The following is a 19,666-nucleotide window of genomic DNA, read 5'->3' as shown; positions in this document are numbered from 1 at the left end:
AGAAAAGGCGTCGCGTGTTCGTCTTTACGAGGACATTATTACAAACAATAATGAGGCTATTATCCCAGAGGATAATTATTAAACCGTGATAATCTATTGGAGTGACGGTCATTCTACCTCAATGGCTTATCTTAATAGCCGAACACAAATACTGTTTGGAAAATTGCATAAAGCATTAATATCGTGTTTCGTCATATGCTGCGCTACGTATATAGATCAAACGCCGGTATTCAGGTGTTATCATCGTCATCGGTGAACGAGAACGTTCGTGTTTAATGAAGATGAAGTCCAGGAATCTCTGCAACTATGGCTCATTAATCACAAGCTTGCCCCCATTATGGTACAGATTTGCGGCCTCGATCGTTGTCCAGCTTGCTACCACTTCACGGGTTAGTAAAAATTGATGGAAATTCACTGTATGCGTCCCTCGTGAAACATGAATCACCGATCCATTGTGGTTGTGAAAAATTACCTTTTCAAGAATGTTAGAACTAAGGGATTTTTATAATTCCACAAAAAAATGTTGTTTGCCTGATTTGAATTAAATTTTACTAATGTATGAAATGTTCCATTCGTTAGAATTATATATATATATACTCTTTTTATTTATGTAAAATGTTTTAATCATTAATTGGATAATGTAAGGGAAGTTAATGTTAAATTCACCCAGAAAGGGTCAAGTTAATTGGTTAAGACCCTGCTATCCTCTCGTAACTTGTGGATAAAGCTATAAACCGTGAGCTTAACTGCCACTTAATTATATGCAAGTAGAGTTTATAAACTTTGCTCTTCTTACGTGATAGCCTACAGGGAGACGAAACGTGTGATACTATAAATCGCAATCATCTCTTACGAATAGACCGATCAATCAACTCTTTTATGTATCTAACTCAAATTCTCTCGGGTCAGGTGCAAAGCCCTGACTTATGCAAATCATTTATCATGTAAATTCTGTGTGCTAACGGAAACTTGTGCAAATAAATAATTGGAAGTGACAGTACCACAGATCAACTCCCGCAATGCGATCTCTCGTGTTTGCCGAGACTGAATCTACAAATCCTGATGTACAAACCATTTATGTCATGCAAACTACGTGTACTACGGTATCTACATAAATATTTATTATTTCGAGAAGTAAAAAGAATAAGTTGAATCGTATTAAAATGCAACTACCATTATTGTCAGATAACAAATCAGGAAACGTGATTTATTGACAAGGAATATAAAATACTCAGGCCCGTTCCTTGGATTTCGTTTAATACAGTGACTGGTTCGCCATGGAACGTTTTACGAATCGATTTCCATTAGCATTCCATTCCGGCGTGTTAAACCCACCCTGTTCTTGATATCCCATTCCTCGGCAGCATTCTTCTTTGGCTCCGTCGGACCGTGTAAAGTTTTCCACCTTTTCGGCGAATCCATAATCGGGCGAACCATATAAAATTTTAAATTCGCACGCCACGGAAATTCCCACGTTTAATATTAGACATGGTTCAAAGAAATTTTCTCGATAAAAATTGCTACGGTTAAAATACATATACCATAGCAGTTCAAAATAAGCGTTGATAAAATTGAACGATAATTTAGAAGATATAAAATAAAGAATTCTCCGCATTATATCTTTTGTTATTGGTAAACCGAGGAAAATTCAACGAAGGTTGCGCGTTCCATTATTCGGTTTTATCGCGCAGACTAAATGAAATTCCACTGCTGGAGGGATGGAGTGTTCGAGAGTGGTGAACTCGTCGACGATTCGGATGCCAACGTGCATGCACGCCTAACCCTTGCTCGGAATAATAGCAAAGGAACGATCCTAGCCAATGTCCTTTGGATCCGAGTGGTGACTGCGATACCACAGTGTCTGACAATTCGAATCTGTTGTTGGCCGATAAAACTGCGAGTATCGATTATCGTTGATGGCGTGGGACAATCTTCGCCCGAGCCGGGGCATTATTGTCCAATTATCGGTAGCATTCGAAAATCGACGCGGGCTTCCTATTGCCTTTTGTTCGCGTTCGCAATTCCAATTCGCTGGATTTAATTGGATTCATTCCACGGAACGTATCTTCATTTCCTGGCCGACGAACGAGTCGACTGCCGTGCGATGATAGAACAGCTTCTGATATTATCTCGTTTGCACAACAGATAGAAGAAGACGATCCTATCAACCAGTGAGACCTTCGATTTTTCTTTCGCTTCCTAAAGATTAAGTCTGGCCGTGAAAAATAGCTTGGAACGCTTCAATGCCACTCTCAGAGCAATTTTTAAATTATACAAACGAAAGCGTATACAGATATGTTATACGCGATAATATATTTGCCATAATATTATAAATTATGATTATTAATAGATATTCAAAATCTTGAAAATAACGTTCCATTATAATTGCGCAAACAGGATATCGTTAATTCCTGAAATATATTCAAGGAAGACGTGACATGCAATCCAACGAAAACAAGTTTCATGTAATGTTTAATATTCAAAGCTGAAGATCGGCCTCATCGCTCGAACACGTTACTTGATATTTTTTCAAAAAATTGTTTATTACTGAAGTTTAAACTTAATCATGGATTTTGGGTAAACATGGAACTAGTAAATTCATAACGAGAAGTCGTTACTTCGCAGGTCACAACTCCTGCGTTTTATCTTTTTTCCAATGCTTCTACGATGTCATACACGCCACGTTCCCGATGCTTCGTTTTATATGACAGCCTTGAAGCAGATGCCCCCTTTTTATTAAGAAATAATACATTTTCTTACGTTGTTATAACCGTCATGAAATATAGATAGGTTTTCTTTTGACATAATGATACATTACTGTTATTCAATTTAACCCCTAGCATACACGGATGAACCGATCAATATTCTTTATTCCACAAGTGTTTATTGGTATTTGACTTATTTTATTTCGTTGTTCTTCTATAAGAAAAATATTAAATTAATACATTATTAATAAATGATAAAAATATGTTTTGCCATCCCTGTATAATTAATAATATAACTAAAACCGTCATAATAATTATGTAACGTAATTCATATTCTCTGTACGCTAAGAATAAAAAAAGAAGATAAGAACAAAGTGACGAGAATATTTTAATTAAAAGATTTAGAAAATAATCAAAGCTTGAATAGGATCGTTTCGAACATACACGTAATACTGAAAACGCGTGTAGGGATCTCCTTGGAATTGCATTGGATTTGTGGAAAATGTAAAGTTCGTTACGCGGTACTCTTTAAGTGTTTCGAAGGAGAGGAATGTACCACACCGAGCCCTGTTGGTTATCGATCCAGGCATTCGAAGCTTTTACGGGCATTTACCTGCGAACGACACAAAGCGAAATATCGAGCACAATGTGCTTTGTTCTGAAAAATGACGACCGCAGTTTTGATGCATCGTGTCATCGTTGAAAGATCCATTTGCGGTACCGTAAAAATCGCACCACAATTCCAAAAAACAAACTAGTCTACTGTTCGTTAACGAACGAAATCCACCGCAACGCTCGTTTATGATCCACTACAATTGATTCTATCTAAATTACATTAAGTAAGTAGAGCTGCAACTCGAAAAATTTAATTCGAAATAACGCTTCCAAGGCTATTGGAGGAATGTGTCCCAAGCGTATTTTAAAACGTACGCTGGGATATGTGCTCAAGTTAAGTTGTTTATTTTCCCTACTTCAACTCAGTATGTATTCTACATTTATAGCATCATTAATTTAAAGATGATACATTCTACGCATTTACATTGATATTAATCTGACAGAAGAAAATATATGAAGAAAGAAAGGGAGTAGTTCTGAAGAAGAAACATGTGTCTTGTGTTGCTCTATGTATACATGCACACATTCTCTGTACATACTGTATGTAACAATAAGCATTAAATAAAACGTGACGTAAAGTTATTTCTTCCGCGAAATTGAATTCTTTCTTGTACGCGTAGTTATTTTAAATCGCTTCTACGTGTAATGTACAGGTATTATTCGCGTGGAATTTGAAAATTCCTGGTGTAGCCATTCCCACTTCCAGTTTTGTAATAAAGGAACCCGGGAAAGGTGATAAGAAGGAACGTTAACGTTGACAGAAATGCAAATATAAGATGGTAGTAAGGGAAAATAGTGGAAGCAAAGTAAAGAACTGAGATGGGAGTACACAAGGCATACAAGCTTTGAATACCATCTATTGGTGGGTGTTAGTGTGTCGGAGTTGCTACGCGAATTGGATTCTTAATACAAGAGAGTTTTTCACCTTATAAAGATTCTCACCCCGTAAAGTAACAAACTTAAAAGACACACACTTTCGAATTCACCTATCGGAAATTCAACTTAGGAAAACGTTCAGAAAATATTTTTCTGCTGAACGCGAAAGATCGATTGTATCCTCGATTTCAAGAAAGAATTGAAGCGTCATGGAAAAATTCGTGAAGCCTCCCTAGCTGAAGTTCAGTAAATGCAGCGTTAACGAAAAGCGAAGACCGATCGATCTTCAATTTATTTGTTGTCCTCCCGGCGCGATGCTGTACTCGATTTCACTGTTGACTCCGTTGTTGTACCCGAGACTTCACCGATTCAAGGATGAATGGGAACGGTTCCCTGTAACGTTTCTTATTTTCAGTAGTTCTGTTCAGGTGTACATACCATGGCAATAATACAACCACGATGCAACGGAGGGTAGACGCGATCTACTTAAAACTACCCCGCTGCTGCAAGGAATGTAATTTACGTTTCGTCCCCCGCGAATACTTTTATCGAGAGTCTCGCAGAAATGCCCCTCGCGCTGCATCCCCCGTTCTGAGATTTATCTCAATACGATAGTAAGAATCGTGCTCGTGTCTCGTGATAATCGAATGGACATTGACAGATCTATTTCGTAAAAAATTTTCCATTCATTTTGTAAAAAAATGCAAATGATATAACGTTATAGAGAACACAAGATTTAGAAGATAGTGTCATACAAAAAGGTAAACGTGTCTGAATGAATTCCATATGCACAGAAGCGTGTCAGAAATATTCGGGCTATAAGGGGATTAAGTTGATGCTGCATTCTATTCTCGTTTACCCCCGAGGGCTTAATAAATTTTATTTGATATATCTAAAATGTTCCACGATTTCCAGCCGGAAGCTCTTCACTGAAGGGTGAACGTGAATTATCTCCCGTTCGGCCTTGCGTAGTTTGATCTAGTCCGTTGCTTCCAAAATTTGCTGGAATGTTAAATATTCGATGGCTCGAGAATTCGATAGTTTCCCTGCTCTCGCAATTTTTCGTTCTAAATTGCTAATTAACGTGTGCGCTTGGCCGAGCTTGAATTTCCTTTTAAAATTTTTCAAAATCCAGCGCGCTATGCGTTGCATATTATCCGGCCATGGAAATTGCTTGTTTTTTTATGACACTTTCTTAGTAAAAATACTAAAAGGCGGAAGATCTACTAAAATAGCCTCAAAGCGTGAGGAAAAGAAAGACGGAGCGGCGCGTTGAAGCCAATAGGGACCACTTTCATGGAAAAATGTGGTAACTTTTTTTGATAGTAAAAGTTTTATTAACATTACACCATTCCTTCTTCCGCTATCTCCTTGTACCCGGGGACGTTTATGGCCTTTCATGGGTGAAAGTAAAAGGTAATAATATTGTACGAGCTTCTTAGTTACACAAGGGTGAAAACAATTTTGCCCCATTATTATTCTTTCCCTGTATCACAAATTTTCAACACGTATCCAGCGTGCTTAGGAGAAACATTCAACTGGAAAAAGTAAACAAGCGATACTCTTTAATATTGATAATCGTTACATTATAGTTCGATAACTAAATGACTGCCTCTAAAAGAGAATACATACCACCTTTGATTAAATTCAATTTATCATTAAGTATGTATATCAATCAATTATTGAACCTTTTTCACAGGATAATGTAATAGAGGCGTTATGCATATTAAAATTCTCGAATGTTATTAAACTGTACTATGTGAGAAGTGAACTATGAAGAGAAGTTTTGTAACATTGATTAAATAATAGAAACCGAGTTACCCGTTAAACCTAGAACTCCTTTAGCTGGGACGAAAAAGTACGTCGATAATTTTTGCTACGAAACTCGGACGCTACGCTGCACTCGGCATTCAGTATAAAGTATAGACCTTTTTATCGAGGAACTTCTCGTTGCCTTGTCCTAAAAGGACCACGTTAGTTTTACTAAAAAAGTTAGCAAACACCCGAGGAACGAAATACGTTTCTCTATTTTACAATATTGCTATACACGCTACATATTAGCGCTTCTTCCCCGGTTGTTCGCAGCATCACGAACAACGTGACGTCATTCGACACATCGGGTTGTGACGCAAACTACGGAGGGTCGTGGAATCACGCAGTCTAGCCTTACCGGGTTTACGTACATACATGCATGTGTATAAAAAAAAAATAGGAGAGGAAGCGTGCAGTCAGTAACTCCATACGCTTTAAGTTTTTATCGTCTAAGGGGTGAAACGTGGTCGCGGTCCACGATCGATAGACTATCTAAAGCTGCACTCACCAGGTCTTTGCTTTATTGGATATCACTCGGTATCTTTCAAGGAATCGCATTCGAGTACAGTAGGTTGATTGGAGCGCGAAGTCGCTTAAACCGCATCTTCCTTCCTGCGATCCCGTCTCTGTTAAATTTTGTAATACATTCATATCTTAAGAAACGTTAATTCTGAAAACTGCTAAGTTTTGAAAAATGCTGGATCACAACATCGAGTCTGCGGTTGATAAAGAATAATTAATCTAGAACAAAAATGAAGTAATAATTTAATATTTACAACTTCGTTTCAGAGGTATTATCCTCCTTCGTCGGGAATTGAAAGTAATACTATTTTGCACGTTATCCACTTTATACAGAATTAAAAGTTCGTTGTACAGGTACCTCAACTTTAATTGTCTTTAATCGGCAGTTAAGTTCGACTCAGTTCCCTCTGGTCTTTATAACCTGATACAGTGAAGAGAAGTAAAACGTGGCTTAAACTTTTGACAATTCTAGAAGTTATTCTACGCAAGAGGATGGTGGCGGCCTTCGGGATGGAATTGAAAACTTTAACCATCGTGGCCGAATTCGTGATTTATGATTGCGCGGCGTACTTCCGCTAAAGTTAGAAATGAGTTACCTACAAAGTTCACCGAAGAACGAATTGAAAAAATACTCCGGCTGAAGCGTACCAATTGAAATATGAAAATGAAGTCACCGAACATGTTTAGTATATTTTTGCAATTTTAATCAGTTTCAGTAATGTTTTGGTTTTCCTACGATTAATAATATTATTAGAAATTATCCCAAAGAGTTAATTATCAAAAAGCAGTAGATCACAATTATTTTACTGTCCTAAGGAGATCAATATCATTTCATTAAATTAGGAAAATAATTGACACTAACAACAGAGGATATTGAACGACCGTCGAGAGGGATTATGTCTGATCAGTTACTACCCAATACTACTTTCATCACTCAAGGCTGTGGAAAAAAAACAACGTCTACCGCACGGTTATTAATTTTCCTTAAATTTCATCTCGGTAATTGAACGGTCATTGCGACGAACTGGTTTACTGTTGACCACTTGTATGGATGTTACTTCCTGTAAAAACATGAATTTTAATTGAACTTCGTGGCTACATAAAATAAACGGATAACACCGTTGTCTTTCATTTCACGATAACTCGCATTTACATGCATCGTTTATGCAAATGCTTTATGATAATCAGTCTGCTTTTCTTCGCTCTCATTAAATGTCAACAGAGTAGAAAATTAAAATGTATCAAAAGCGAAACGAAATTTATTTTCTCCTATACTCTTTGTAGAGGATACGATAGATAGAATTCACTGATTTAATATAAGTACTATGTTCTGATAATTAATTACTCACATTTCCCATTCATCTTCAATTATTAAGTTTCAAAACGCGATCTCATTACGTTCAAAGGGCTTTATAGCATAAGTTTACAATACCCTGGCAAACGCTTAGGTCAGTTTCCACTTCCAAGAATTGTGTATTCTATGTTAGACATCAAAGCGACGGATTTCACAGGTTTATACAAGTTCTCGGGCATCGCAGGGTGCATACGTTTCTTGATTTGAAGAATCCAAACTTCTGTTGTACCTGTTTTGTCGCAGCGATACATTATGCATCAGACCTCAGAGTCTACGTTGAAAACTAGTTTTATGATACAACGCATTAAATTTAAATAATGGGGAAAAATCTAAGTACTAGAGATCTATCGAAAAACCGACATTGTCAATATATGTACAATGAGGTTTCTAAGCTCGATATTACATAAACCTAATTATGTTTAATATTCATTCATATATATAAATTTCATTTCATAAAAATAATTATAGATTTTTAAAAACATTGCCGATTGTGAAATTCATGAAAGGTACAATGAGAAAAAAACGAATAGAAAACGTGAATGTAACGTTAATGAAAAATGAAATACTTCTTTCGGGAATTCAATATCATGAAATGAAATGCTTTCAAAACCAATGCAATTCAATGAGTACGTGGCTAATGAAACTTTTGCGCAATCGAATTCTATTGTACTGTAATAAAATAAAATATCTCTCCGCTTACAAAATTAACAAGATTATTAAATTCATATTTTACAGTATCTAAATGTACATTAAAAATCGATACTTCGTTTGCCTTAAGAATTCTATTCCGACGTTATTACTATTATCCTCATCCCCTAACCGAGTAAACCGTTTAGAAAATATGGCATGCACAGGTAGGATAAAAATACAGTTCGGTAGTAACAACATTAAGCGGAATGATATCGTCCATTACGTTTAACGTCTTGTTATTCACTGACGGGAACACAGGAAGAAATCCATTAAGCGGGATCGTTCAGCTACTTTCTCAGAATATTCTTTAATATTCAAAGCATAATACAAAATTGAATGGAACACAAAGAATGTGCTCATGCCGTAATATAACTTAAACTATCTTCTTAAACTTTTATAAGTTTTCTCTTCCTAAAAAGCAAACTGATCGGGATAGCTACGCCGCGAACAAATTGGTTCTTGATTGATTTTTCCCGCACACGATACTTATTATTGGCTTTTTAACGCTAGTCCCACTACTTATCTTAATAAAATTTGTGCACGAGATGCATCACTTAGCTATAAGTATGATATGATCTTTTATTAATATTTTAAGCGCAACAGATGTTTGCAATTTCAATCTGGCGAAAGTTCTAATTAGTTAAGAGATAACTACTGAAAAGCCGAGTTGACATTAAAGTTCATACAACTGGATGACTTGTGAGAATTAAGTTGCTGATATTTGTAATTCTAAACATTCCGCGTGAAATCAAGCCCGAGGTACGAATCAATCCAACTTCGAAAGCGAATCGAGTTTTGAAAAGTTCTCCACTAAACCGCTCTCTGAACCGTGTCATTGAAATTCTTCGCTTTTGACGTAACTAACGAATCAAATTAGTTCTTCCCCTTTGAACGAGCATAGAATACGAATACTTCTCGCTACCTTTATTTTTTCAGACAATCGACTATTGAATCGTAAATGCCAGTTACAAATAGAAAAAAATAAAAATAGCTTTTAAAGAATTTCCTGCACGTTTCATGCATTCAATATTTTATTCTATAAATGCAATTCTATAACACGTATATTGAAAGGGATTTCAACAAGTCGTTGAATTTTTAAATCATCACCTTATTAATAATAATATTCTTCATTCTTCATTAAAATAAAAACACGTTTAATCTTTCATTTCAATTTATTCAATTTTTCTGTACAAATGCAACAGCAGCATAAAATACAGAAAATGAGTAGATATATGCTAAGAAAAATTACATACGAGAAATATATAACTAAACCAAATGGGCAGTAGTTGATCATGGCAGTGTATAGCTAAATTCGAATCTCGGGTGTGTAGCTTACTTTCGGCAAACGCAGACGCCGTTCATACAGCGACCACCTTTACGACGTTGAGCCAGACATCTTACAGCGCAGGCAGAGTGATTGATGCTCAACCATTTTGAACTCCATGACAGAACGTCGCATGTCACCCTGCGATGTCGAAGGGGTGACTCAGTGGATTCGTCGGCAATCGCCGTTCCCATTTCTTCATTTTCGTCAGCGTCTCTAATTTGTCCTAATGAGACAATTATAGAAATATGAGAAACCATACGTATCTTATGACTCACACTGAATTAGTCCATTATATTAATTCATACGTTATAATTTTTTTAATTATTCTATCTCTACGATTGTCTTCAATTGAGAATTTTTTTAACAGTACCCATGTACACATAGAATATTCAAACATAATTTGGAAGAGGTTGATAATTCTTATTACAATTTCGTGTATACACAAAATTTTTCATTAATATATATGATTATTTTAGTATAGAATTCTGATTGTAATACGTACTCATTTCGTAAGTCGGTCCATCGTAGATTGCTTGCGGCGCGCTAGCTCCGGACACGTAAGCGACGGTCGCGAAAATAGCAAACAAAACGAGAAACTTCATGTTTCCAGGAACGAAACTTCAGGCAGAGTTCTTTCAACAGAAATCGAGATAGCTGGCTAGCTAGCGAAACCCTTAAATCGACTTTCGCTGGAATGATGCTGATGGGACGAAAACGGCCGGCTTATATACTCAAACTGAAATCATCAAACGCGATCTTTCAGTATACGCTGCTCTTTCTCTTTCTTTGCTGACCACTTCCGTACGGGGAAATTTCTACGCAATACAATGGAAATCCCAATCCCACATTCAGATAAGATAAAAAAAACCTCAGGCGAATTACAAAATTCAATGAATAAATCTGTATCAATGTATCATCATATCATATCTGTAACAATGTATGATTTCTCTGTATCATAATACATATGGATGATACTAGAATAACATTAAACGAAATCGATTTCAGAAGAGAAATTTTATACGAATTATTTTTAACTTATTGGATGTTACTCTGTAGCGGAAGTTTCATTATTTACTCGATACAACTCGGTACCGGAAAATCATTCCTATAAATATTTGACGAGATCCGGGGCTCGATCTCGATTCAACTGCTCCGGATTTTCTGCTCGATCCGATGCTCGTCGGGAGCTTAATCCGATAGAGTCGGTCGGGGTAGAGCTCGTTTCAAATTCACGATCACCCTTTGTATGGAAAAAAATCATTCGGCTCGATGATCCGCGAAGAAAACTGGAAGTTCTGCTGACAGAAATAAACCATGCACAAAAAGAATCGATACCGTTGATAGGCGCCTTTCTTTTGGGGAATGCAATTTGAAAATGTTAAACGATGTCATGTACATTGAAGAAGAAACGTTCGGTTTGCTTTCAGGAGAATATTAACGAGGCAGAATGAGGCGGCAGTCGTACAGCTCGAGTCTGAGCGGAATCAGCGGTGAGCCGCAGATCATTGTCGAGGAGAGCACGCTCGGTGAAGAGGAAGCGGAACGACGGAGAAACGAGTCGCCTCCCCGATGCCTGGATCCAGACTCGCCGTCCTTGGATCCTTATCTATTGTCACCGTGGAGAGACGCGAGGAAGCACTCTCTACCAACTCCGCAATGTACTTCCGGCATAACCGCGTCCCAGGTACCGTTCAACAATCGTAACGGGAAGAACGCTTTCGCAAACCGCATTCCCTTTCTTGACAATGCATTTTTAACCCGACTCATTAGTTCGTATTATAAAGACAAATTAAATATAATGGGAAAATGATAGAGTCAATAAAGCTTCTACGAAGCTGTTTGAGCATCTGATAAAACGATGATTCATTTGACCATTACAAAGTCTTATCGTCAAGCTTCATCTACTATCTGGTCTCCCGCATTCAGTAGTAGAGTTGTGGGCGCAAGTGGAACTTCGAGCGATTCTTATCAACAGGTGAGGCGGCTGAGCGAACGCGGTGCCGAAGCAGGACCATCGCCAAAGCAAGCCACCTTCCTGGCAACGCTATCTCAAGCACCGGCCCCTCAACCAGGAGGCCGGAGGCACTCGGTGGTAACGATTTCGAAAATGCCAATGAATCTGATCGGGCGTAATCGCCGTGAATCAGTCGCCGCTTTCCCGCTCGGAGGCGCGACGAGGATATTGCCGGGCCGACGGGACTCCGACTCGAGAATATCTGGCCCGCCGAGCAACAGCGGGAGTACGCACAATCTTCAATTGGATATCATGGACGATATCGCGGATATAAAACTGAGGAAGGTGAGGGTCTGCCGACGTTGAACGATATTTTTTGATACCCTCCCAAATCTAAAACCTATGTAAGCTTAAGGGAACCCGCAGGTTTTACTATAATAAAGAGTTGAAAAAATCGTATGACCTATTTTTCCCGTAAAGGAAAAGCATTTCTGTGTTACCACTCTAAAGAAGTATAATGTTACGTGATACAAATTGTTAATTGTTCCAATAAAGATTCTAATAAAGTTTCATCTGTGGCAACGATTTACTTACCTTTTAATTATGAGATATGCTTCACTCATAATTAATGCAAGTTATCAAGAATAAATAAAACAGAGCAATTCATGTTCTTTAATTTGGCTTCTTCCATGACGACAAAAGTTCATCGAATGCTCATTGCCAATGTTCATTATTAATAATTGAATGCTACCGTCAGCCCTTTACTCTACTTCGCCGAAAAGCACTACCCTGAAAGAGGGAATAAAGCAACCGAAAGGGAGCGACATCCAATTAGTAGTAATCCATTCTCCAGGTGCGTTTAAAGATGTACAAGACGTCGACGTCGGAACAAGTAGCGGAGATCCAGCCATTAGAGGGTAACAGGACGACTCAACGGTATACCCAAAATCAGAAACGACGATTCTCTGAAATGCCTGTTCCGTCGGTCTCGCCGACGTCTTCCCTGCGAAGACGAGCCTCGGAACTGCCAAAGGCCGTGGGTGCGTCCGTTGCCGGTGCGGCGGGCATCGTCTGCTCCAACACCGATCTGATATCGATCCTGAGCTCGTTAGCTACCTCCGCGACGGAAATCAATCGATGCGGAGAGGAACCGTCGAGCTCGCGAGACGAGAGCAAGTCGAGTTGGTCCGGCAAAACGGCTGAGCAGAAACGAAACAAGTTGAAAAGCTTCCGCTCGAACAGTTTCGACGTTTCAATTCTTCACGGGGCTAAAAGCAAACTCGCCGGTTCCTCGAAGACCGCCGCGTCTATCATGGCACCATCGAACTGGTTCACGAAGAGGCATCAGCCGATGTCGAAGAAACAAAAGTCCGAGGATCTGATTACGGCCACTTTGAACTTGAAATTCGATAAATCGAAGGTCGTGAAAGCTGTAAAAGAGACGTTCGGCAGGACGTCCCCTACCACCAGTGACGCCCGGCACAAAGTCGTATGGGACGACACCAGCGGGACGAAGGTAGACGCCCAGGTCAGCCGAGTTTCTTCTTGTTTAACTTGTTACGCGGCCAATTTCTTTTCCGAATAGAATTTCCCTCGTAGTTTATCGCTCAAGAGCACGAGATCGTTTTCAACTTTTACGCCTCGGTAAAGAAAGTAACGTAAAACACTATGCAATTTCTTATCGAACTGTACCAATGGATTTATGTTTCGAAAATCTTCCTTTTATTATATTGTTCCGTTCAGTTCTTAACTCGCGGCCTCATTTAATCTTGTCTTTTTATATAGGATACTCAAATTCTCTATTTATAGGTTTTCGGCAGCGCTATCGAGAAAATTTTAACCGCGCATAAGGGAAGCGACGCGGAAGCATCGAGCTCGAGCGGGAAGACCTCGGTGTCGCCGAATAAATCAAGATCGAGCAAAGTAGTCAGTTGGTTCTCAAGTGGTAACAAGGACCAAGAGCAAACCGAGGTCTGCGAACCGTCGATTTGTTCTTCACTAAAAGATCTGTTCGTCAAGTAGTATGGAAGCACGAACGCGAGTCTCGCTCGTTTGATCAAAGCCTCTTCGTTCAAGGATTTGTTCCGAGATTAACGCGACCTAATAGATCACAGACAATCTCACTTAATGTGAATTTTAACGAGTTGAACGATGAGACAATTGGAAACATTATTCTCTGGTTACTACAGTGGCTACGAAAATACAAAATCGCGTGGAAATAACAATTTGCAAAATTACGTCGATACATTGGAAACAGAGAATTTTCTCTTGTATCTAGAAAATATAAATAAAATAATATATTTTGGTGGCCACTACACATCCCTTCCCCATTGAAAACAATTGAAATCTAAATTCCACTCTAATCTAATACATGTTTACAATAAATCTGTCATTCGTGAAATTGCTTCTGATTTTACGGTGGCAATAAAATCAGAATCAACGACTGTAAGGTTTCTATTTATTGTTTCGCGATTCGTGGTCTAACGTTAGATGCAAAAATTCAATAAACTTCGTAGATCTAAACATGTCGATGGATACAGCTTTCAATCAATAAATGTGGACAAAAAGTCGACCCTTATATTCAGATAACGCGTAATGTCTAATTCCAGATAATAAGTAAGCAAAGTGAAGCTGAAATTTCAAAGTGTAATTGAATCATATGTTGTACAATAAATGTTATATGGTGTTCCATGAAGAAATCTTTTTTTTTTATAAAAAGGGTTAAATATAGACGAGATTGTTGTTGAGCAATACGAACGAACGCTTCAAAATAACAATGTTTAAACCTCGCATGTGTTGTACCATGTCCCGTAACAAGCAATTCATTGCACTGATCAACATGATCCTTTTTAATTCGTTTTTTCTACTTCTTTTTTTACGAAATGTTTATAAATTCATTAATGTATCAATCGTTTCACCAGTAACTGAAATGTCAGTTTTAAGATTCGAAGATGTATGTAAGCACAACTGTTATACTTCCCGGTAACAAATAAAAAGACAACGGCAGTAATATTTTCTTCACAACTTCAGAACGTATGTACATACATATTTTCGATTAAAACATATATAGACATAAGCGTATAAGCCGAGCGTCCCGTATTTTTGTTCACCCCGTAAAAGATCGAGGAAACATACTTCAGAGACATTTCTGTCTCTCTTTGATATGCCGATACAAAAAAAGGAACAACTCTCTCATTAAGTTTCTTTCTCTTAATCGCCTCGTCTCAAGTTTCCCATTTGGGCGCATGGTTTAATCTTATAAGTTCGATGTTATAAAACGGGAAAGGATTGACAAATGGAGTGATTAAAAGCAATCCGTTATGCTCGAGTCCAATGCTTAATGTTACTTGTTTTATCGGAACAGCCTTAGGAAAGTGTTGCAGCAAAATTTGCTGGAAGATATAATAATACGTGTATTCGTTTGCCTTCGCGGGTCGAAGGCTCGTTAAATAATTAAAATATATATTATACATACGTATAAAAATATGTATAATTCTGTGTATAAAAATTAACATACATATATATTATACTTTTAATAAGAATGCGATAAATTAATTTGTATAGATAGGGAGAACGTAGCTCTGACATATTGTGTAGATCGTCGGGTAATTGTTGTTACGTCATCGAGATTATCGGTACTTAAACAAATTCGAGAGCGGACAAAAATGCGCAGATTAACTTGAAGATCTGATCGAAATACAAATGTTGTAAAAGGAAAATGGATTTAGGGACTATGTAAATGTTTCATTAAATGACTGTTACGTACGTACATACACGTGTTATTACTCCTACGAAATGGTACCCTCTGCCACAGTTAGTAAAACCTGCAGATAATGAGCGAAAACGATATCTCAGAACCTTATATCGTTTTTCTTTTTACTAAAATACATACGATTTTTTTTTAATTGTTTTTTCATTACATGGGAAGTACTCAATAAAACAAGGCAATACAGATTCTCTGTAGTAGTAAATAACGCACATTACTTCTGAAAACAAGTTTTATTTTATAGAAATCCCAATTACTGTGATCTTTGCAACTACATTATTCAACATTGGTGTTACATAAGATGATATTACCTAAAGGCATTGTCTGGTATTATAGTTTACATTAATCGAATCTCTATCATCGTTCCGTATTTAGAAAACGAGTTTATAGTACGGATAGAAATAATGCCCTAGGTAAGAAGCATATTTTTGCTGGATTTGTAAGTATGAAAGCACGATAGAAATCGATACAAAATGTTAAAACATCGTAACGTCGCGGACGAAGATTATACAGAAATGATATAACACTCATTACTAATAGATCTTAGAAATGTAAATGCTTACGAATTTTATTATTACATACCAAAATATGCATAGTACACAGGAAAATGATTTTCTTTTGAAACAAGCTTCAATATGTTTCATACATATATATGTGTATATATATATACGCTTTACGGTGCTATACCATTGAATACCATTTAAAAGAGCAATACTTCATGGAAGAATGTGGATCTAAGTATTTTCTTTTAAATTCGTTTTACATCCCACTTTGATATAGAAGGCATGCTGCTTATCGTAATCATGCGACACTGAATATCTTTTATAGTAAGGGAAACAGAGATAAAAGTTTTAATGAATTCTATTTTATAGAACTTCAAGTATTCACAATTAAAAGTACAGTATGAACGACTGATTCCAATTTTAAGTAGTTGTACATTTTTAATATGGAACTACGTCCACGGTATGAAAGGAAAATGATGATGAGTGAATGAATAAATCATACAATATAAAGACAGCAACAGTTGTATGCAACAGCTAAATAAAAATGCAGTTATTAGGATATCTAGGTGAACAATCTACAGCTCTCCACAATCGGCTATTATAATTTTTCTGCTAGTCTTCCCACTTTGAGATCCCAATGCTTCCAACTGAAACGGAAAGACAGATTTCATTAATATCTTTAATACTGTTTTCAAATCAAGAAAAAAGTAATTGGAGAAGATGGTTACGTACTTTCCTAACGACATCCATTCCTTCGACTACTTTTCCAAATACAACATGTTTGCCATCAAGCCAGCTTGTTTTAGCACAGGTAATAAAGAACTGGCTTCCATTGGTGTTTGGACCAGCATTCGCCATGGAAAGAATACCAGGTTCAGTGTGTTTCAATTGGAAGTTCTCATCATCGAATCTCTGTCCATAGATGGATCTTCCACCAGTGCCATTATGATTAGTGAAGTCACCGCCTTGGCACATAAAGTCTGGAATAACTCTATGGAAACTGCTTCCTTTGTAACCAAAGCCTCTTTCACCGGTACAAAGAGCTCTAAAGTTCTCTGCAGTTTGTGGAACAATATCGCTCCTCAACTGAAAATTTAATACAATATTATATTGAGAAATTATTCTCATGTATTTCATAATTATTATGATATAAGTTTTCAAAATACGTTCTTCTACTTCTAAAGCCCAACACTAAACAAAATGCTTCATGACACGACGAACATTTTATCACCATAATGTAAAAAATCAATCTCTCAAGGTTACTTTACTGACTTGATTTACTTATTCGAGTGAAAAAAAATTCGCTATTTATATAACAGGACGCATGTTATTTCGGTAATAAAATGTATAATTATAAATTGAATGGAAAAATCCATTTTATCTATGACGTAGTAGCAACGAGTTCATTTTCTTCTATTTACTTTTCTCAAAATTGAATTATGAAAATTAATCGTATTTTACATATAATGAGTTCATAAGCTAATTGAAATTTTTTTTTGTCATCTCTACAAATATTTCTCATGTTTACGTATTACAATATCACCTGTTCGGACTACGTAATCGAACGTGTCAGCGGGAATCAGTGAATGGAAAATTTTACGATTCACTATGTACCGAGATAGTAACGCGATACAATCTTGACCGACCTGTACTAACTTATTATCAACGTCATATAAAACAAAGACATCGTACATTTTAATGAAAGGAAATCAAATTCAGGGGAACATATTACAAGAAATAACGATGTTTATAGTAATTCTAATCGAAAATCGTGCAGCACAGCCGGCTTCCAAGAAAATCCAAGATGGCCAATCATACCGGGATTCCAACGACAGCATGTTCAAGAAGCGAGAAATCCGTTAAATCTTAACAATTTCCACTTACCTCCATCACGATACGACCCACAGGTTGGTCGTCCGCGGTCATGTCGAAGAAAACACGCTGCACGCACATTTTTTTAGCAGCAGAGGCGAGAGTTCGCACGAGAAATGCAAAAGACGATCGTCGCGGCCGGGCGGTGGCTCCCAAATGGCTCAAATGGCTGAAGGTCGAATCAATTGACAGCCGGCAGATTGATCTCAACGCCATGTTCAAAGTTTGCTACTTTGAAAATCGATTTCAAACGGACCAATCTCTCGGCACTCTCTCGCTATACAGCTTCGGTCCTCTCGTAGAGATGATCAGTTATTATTTTGTGTAATTATTATGTAATAAAACCGTGATTTTCAGCGTGGTATCGATAATATTGAACGGCAAGCGTGGTCGCTACTGTTCACCAATCAGATGCGATACATGCCACGGTTACACGAAAGGACCAACGGCATGCTTCCGTTTCTGATGTACCTTACCGAAAAACTACTGTACTTTTCTACTTGTAAATTTAAGAATGTAATAATTAGACTGTCTCATATTAGTAAAACGAATCAACTTTTACAAAAATAAATGCTTCGCTTATCACATTCTCTATCATTTACGATATTTTGCCTTCAAATCATGGTTTAGATAAAAAGACTTCATTCTGCTCCCCCATAATAAGCAAACTGTACAATTATACTGGGTAATGTAACTCATTTGTGAGAACTAAAGGATGTTATGTCATACATTGCCTTGGATCGAGATAATATCTTGATTGTGGACCAATCATGATTCTGTTCAATTTCGTTTTACAACCACACCGGACATGACGTTTTGCTTGCATTGCCGCAGCTGTCAAAGAAAATACATGACTATTTAAATGTATTTCTTGTCGATAGATTAAACTTCAATTGAGTATTGCACATATTATAATCAACTGCGTTTTTCATGAGTCTACACTAATTTAAATGTACAAAAAAAGAAAACACATTCGCCAATAAATAAAACAAAATACACTTTCATCGAGAATCTAAGAAATCGTGATATTGCTCTCCAGATGTCGAACGAAACTTACTACAGCGGAATCAAATAAGAATTGTTCATAGATTCCTTTTTTCTTTATTCAAATATAACTCTTAATACGTCGATAGTAAATTAGGAAAATTAATTGTCAAGTAAACACAAGATATCATTCGTTCATTAAGCGATCATCATTAGAATATCATTCATAATTTAAAATCTAGTTCACTGCATAGGGCAATATTTGATTTCAGTAGTTATAGTTGAAAAGATGGCACCTGAATGAAGGACGCTCAGCTTAGAGTGAACGAAGTCTTGTTAAATTTGTATTGTTAATAATACTACGTATTTCTTAGGAAATGAGTAATCTTTCACCATTCGGTGGTGGCAAAAATCCACCATGGGTCCGCAACGCAGGTAAATCAGCTTTATTATTAAAATATCCACATTACATTTGTCGTTCCGTGTGCAAGTCAACAACGTTGCCAAACTTCTGTTAATAATTTACGCGAACTAATAAATATTATTTCGATGTTTTCATCGGTCATTTTTAGGTATTGCCAGAACGTTAGAAAGTAATTTATAGTTTATATTTTAATGCGATGAGAAAACTGATCCTGTACCTGCGATGTATAAAGTATTTTCATTAGTTGTTTGCACGGTCATGT

General features: G+C 37.1%; 4 protein-coding genes across 5 annotated transcripts in view; 2 read left to right on the top strand and 2 right to left on the bottom strand.

The window, feature by feature from the left end:
* The window catches only part of LOC108629964 (uncharacterized), a 34,519-nt gene extending 19,492 nt beyond the window's left edge, over nt 1-15,027 (top strand). The window contains exons 2-5 of one of the 2 annotated variants that reach the window (XM_026817714.1): nt 11,329-11,585; nt 11,877-12,200; nt 12,709-13,371; nt 13,665-15,027. In XM_026817714.1, coding sequence (XP_026673515.1) covers nt 11,349-11,585; nt 11,877-12,200; nt 12,709-13,371; nt 13,665-13,877 — 1,437 coding nt within the window. In that variant the 5' untranslated portion in view covers nt 11,329-11,348 and the 3' untranslated portion in view covers nt 13,878-15,027. Of the gene's footprint in view, nt 1-11,328; nt 11,586-11,876; nt 12,201-12,708; nt 13,384-13,664 lie in introns of both variants that reach the window. The other variant, XM_018032974.2, reaches the window with a different exon arrangement.
* Def2 (defensin 2) lies at nt 9,728-10,620 on the bottom strand. Its single transcript, XM_018032977.2, has 2 exons — nt 10,404-10,620; nt 9,728-10,124 (listed from the first exon to the last, which is right to left on the bottom strand). The coding sequence occupies exons 1-2, from the start codon at nt 10,501-10,503 to the stop codon at nt 9,907-9,909; spliced, it is 318 nt and encodes a 105-aa protein (XP_017888466.1). The 5' UTR covers nt 10,504-10,620; the 3' UTR covers nt 9,728-9,906.
* Nucleotides 15,028-15,835: 808 nt separating the features above from the next.
* On the bottom strand, nt 15,836-18,939 carry LOC108629965 (peptidyl-prolyl cis-trans isomerase). Its single transcript, XM_018032975.2, has 3 exons — nt 18,009-18,939; nt 16,857-17,210; nt 15,836-16,771 (listed from the first exon to the last, which is right to left on the bottom strand). Exons 1-3 carry the CDS (start codon nt 18,210-18,212, stop codon nt 16,700-16,702), a joined length of 630 nt encoding a protein of 209 aa, XP_017888464.1. The 5' UTR covers nt 18,213-18,939; the 3' UTR covers nt 15,836-16,699.
* A 305-nt stretch (nt 18,940-19,244) lies between these two features.
* LOC108629968 (cell division cycle and apoptosis regulator protein 1) overlaps nt 19,245-19,666 on the top strand; it is a 9,936-nt gene continuing 9,514 nt past the window's right edge. Inside the window, exon 1 of the mRNA XM_018032983.2 lies at nt 19,245-19,415. Coding sequence (XP_017888472.1) covers nt 19,358-19,415 — 58 coding nt within the window. The 5' untranslated portion in view covers nt 19,245-19,357. The remainder of the gene's footprint in view (nt 19,416-19,666) is intronic.

Source organism: Ceratina calcarata, unplaced genomic scaffold (assembly GCF_001652005.2).
Source record: "Ceratina calcarata isolate Rehan_Ccalc_2016 unplaced genomic scaffold, ASM165200v1 scaffold60, whole genome shotgun sequence".
Lineage (NCBI taxonomy): Eukaryota > Metazoa > Arthropoda > Insecta > Hymenoptera > Apidae > Ceratina > Ceratina calcarata.
This window is presented reverse-complemented; position numbering and strand designations above follow the sequence as displayed.